At 46.3% G+C, this 2,229-nt stretch overlaps 1 protein-coding gene across 1 annotated transcript; it reads left to right on the top strand.

Annotated features, from left to right (window-relative positions):
- Positions 1–1,836: 1,836 nt before the first annotated feature.
- On the top strand, positions 1,837–2,191 carry LOC105005147 (histone H4-like). The gene has a single exon (XM_010863021.1). It carries the CDS (start codon positions 1,837–1,839, stop codon positions 2,146–2,148), a length of 312 nt encoding a protein of 103 aa, XP_010861323.1. The 3' UTR covers positions 2,149–2,191.
- The last annotated feature ends 38 nt before the right edge of the window (positions 2,192–2,229 follow it).

Genomic DNA, 2,229 nt, shown 5'->3' with positions numbered 1-2,229 from the left:
CCTGTGGTCATGTATGGGTGTGAGAGTTGGACTATGAAGAAAGCTGAGCACTGAAGAATTGATGCTTTTGAAGTGTGGTGTTGGAGAAGACTCTTGAGAGTCCCTTGGACTGCAAGGAGATCCAACCAGTCCATTCTGAAGGAGATCAGCCCTGGCATTTCTTTGGAAGGAATGATGCTAAAGCTGAAACTCCAGTACTTTGGCCACCTCATGCCAAGAGTTGACTCATTGGAAAAGACTCTGATGCTGGGAGAGATTGGGGGTAGGAGGAGAAGGGGATGACTGAGGATGAGATGGCTGGATGGCATCACTGACTCGATGGATGTGAGTCTGGGTGAACTCCAGGAGTTGGTGATGGACAGGGAGGCCTGGCATGCTGTGATTCATGGGTTGCAAAGAGTCGAACACAACTGAGTGACTGAACTGATAGATCCAGGAATTAAGAGGCAATAGCTTGGTGACCGCCACCAGAAGATAAGAGAAAACATGAAATAATCATGTAGGAGAGTGGAGGCGAGGCACAAGTGAACATTTCAGCAGAATTACAGGCCCCATTGAGGTTAGCGGTCATGCATTTCAAGTGAGATTAGTCAGCAGGACTGCAGGTTTTTCTCCACCCACATTCAAGCACAGAATAAGTGGAGACTTGAATTTAACTAGGGTTGAATATGACCAAGTAAGAGAGGTAAGGATGGAGGTCATGTGCAAAAGGAATGGTAATAATAACTGGCCATGGGATTTAAGCAGGATAGGAAGGGGAATAAAACACAAGGGCAAAGGACTGTAAACTGATTACAGGGTTTAGCAAGGGGCGAGGAAACAGGTGACACAGATTGTTAGAGTTGGGGTACTCGACCCTCACACCAGTCACCGATAAACATTAACTTTTCCATTCCACTTGCATGTCACTGAGATGCATTTTAATCTACTGCTAATTGATGTTTCTGACTCCAATTTAGTCTGGAGAATAATGGAATTCACCAAGGGCAGAGTGGCCAGATTGGGGGATGAGATGACATGGGAGTGGAGGAAAGATCAGCTTAGGTTCAGAATCCTAACATGTGGTTTAGTGAGGAAGCAGTCAAGAGGAAGTGTCTGAGATAGACTAACACTTGACTAGAAGTTGAGAGTGTCCACTTGAATAGTACTTTGTGTATAACAAGTAGTTACTGAATATAATTAAAGAATGAAATTGAATGGATACAGGAATAGTGTTCACAGCCTGGAGGAACTAATTGAAAAGATATGATTTTCCTGAGAAAGATAATAAGTAGTGGCAGTAAATATGGTGAGAAGATGTAAATCTGAGAAACTTTCAGGGTAAAAATCAATAGGACTTGATGCAGAAGTTGGGGAGAAGTGGGCAGGAATGGAGAAAGGTAATGATGGTGACCTGACTGCTGACTTGTTTAATGGTGTGGATGGCAATGCCCCACAGTAAGATAAGGAATGGAAGAAAGGAGACTATTAGGCTAGTTGCCAATGGGAATGGTGAACGACACTGAGCTTATTGAGTCTGAGCTATCTGTGGGACATACGCATGGAGATGTCTAATGAGGACGTGGAAAAATGGGCTCAGTCAAGACCCAAGCTTGAGGAACTCGCACTGTAAAGCCCCTCAGGCAAAAGCAAGCAGGATCCAACACAGAGCAAGGGCGCACGACCTTGGTCCCTTGCCTCTCTTACTCTCTCTCACCCACAGATTTTGATCCCTGGTTCAGAGAGCTGAGATCCCAGGCCATGACTCCAGGTCAAAAAAGTACAAAACAGAAACAATACTGTAACAAATTCAATAAAGACTTTAAAGAGATCAGAGGTTTTCTGACCAGCTCAGTCATGTCTGGAAGAGGAAAAGGCGGCAAAGGCTTAGGCAAGGGTGGTGCCAAGCGTCACCGCAAAGTCTTGAGAGATAACATCCAAGTCATCACCAAGCCCGCCATTCGGCGCCTTGCTCCGCGTGGGGGAGTCAAACGCATTTCCGGCCTCATTTACGAGGAGACCCGAGGCGTGTTGAAGGTGTTTCTGGAGAATGTTATTCGGGACGCGGTCACCTACACAGAGCACGCCAAGCGCAAGACGGTCACTGCCATGGACGTGGTCTACGCGCTAAAGCGGCAGGGACGCACCCTCTACGGCTTCGGAGGTTGAGCTGCTGCCCCTGTGCTGTGTGTGACGACAATCTCAAAGGCCCTTTTTAGGGCCAAAAAAAAAAAAAAAAGACTTTAAAGA

This window comes from Bison bison, unplaced genomic scaffold (genome assembly GCF_000754665.1).
Source record: "Bison bison bison isolate TAMUID 2011002044 unplaced genomic scaffold, Bison_UMD1.0 scf7180017864487, whole genome shotgun sequence".
Lineage (NCBI taxonomy): Eukaryota > Metazoa > Chordata > Mammalia > Artiodactyla > Bovidae > Bison > Bison bison.
The sequence above is the reverse complement of the archived record's forward strand: the minus strand, read 5'-3'. Positions and strand labels throughout refer to the sequence as shown.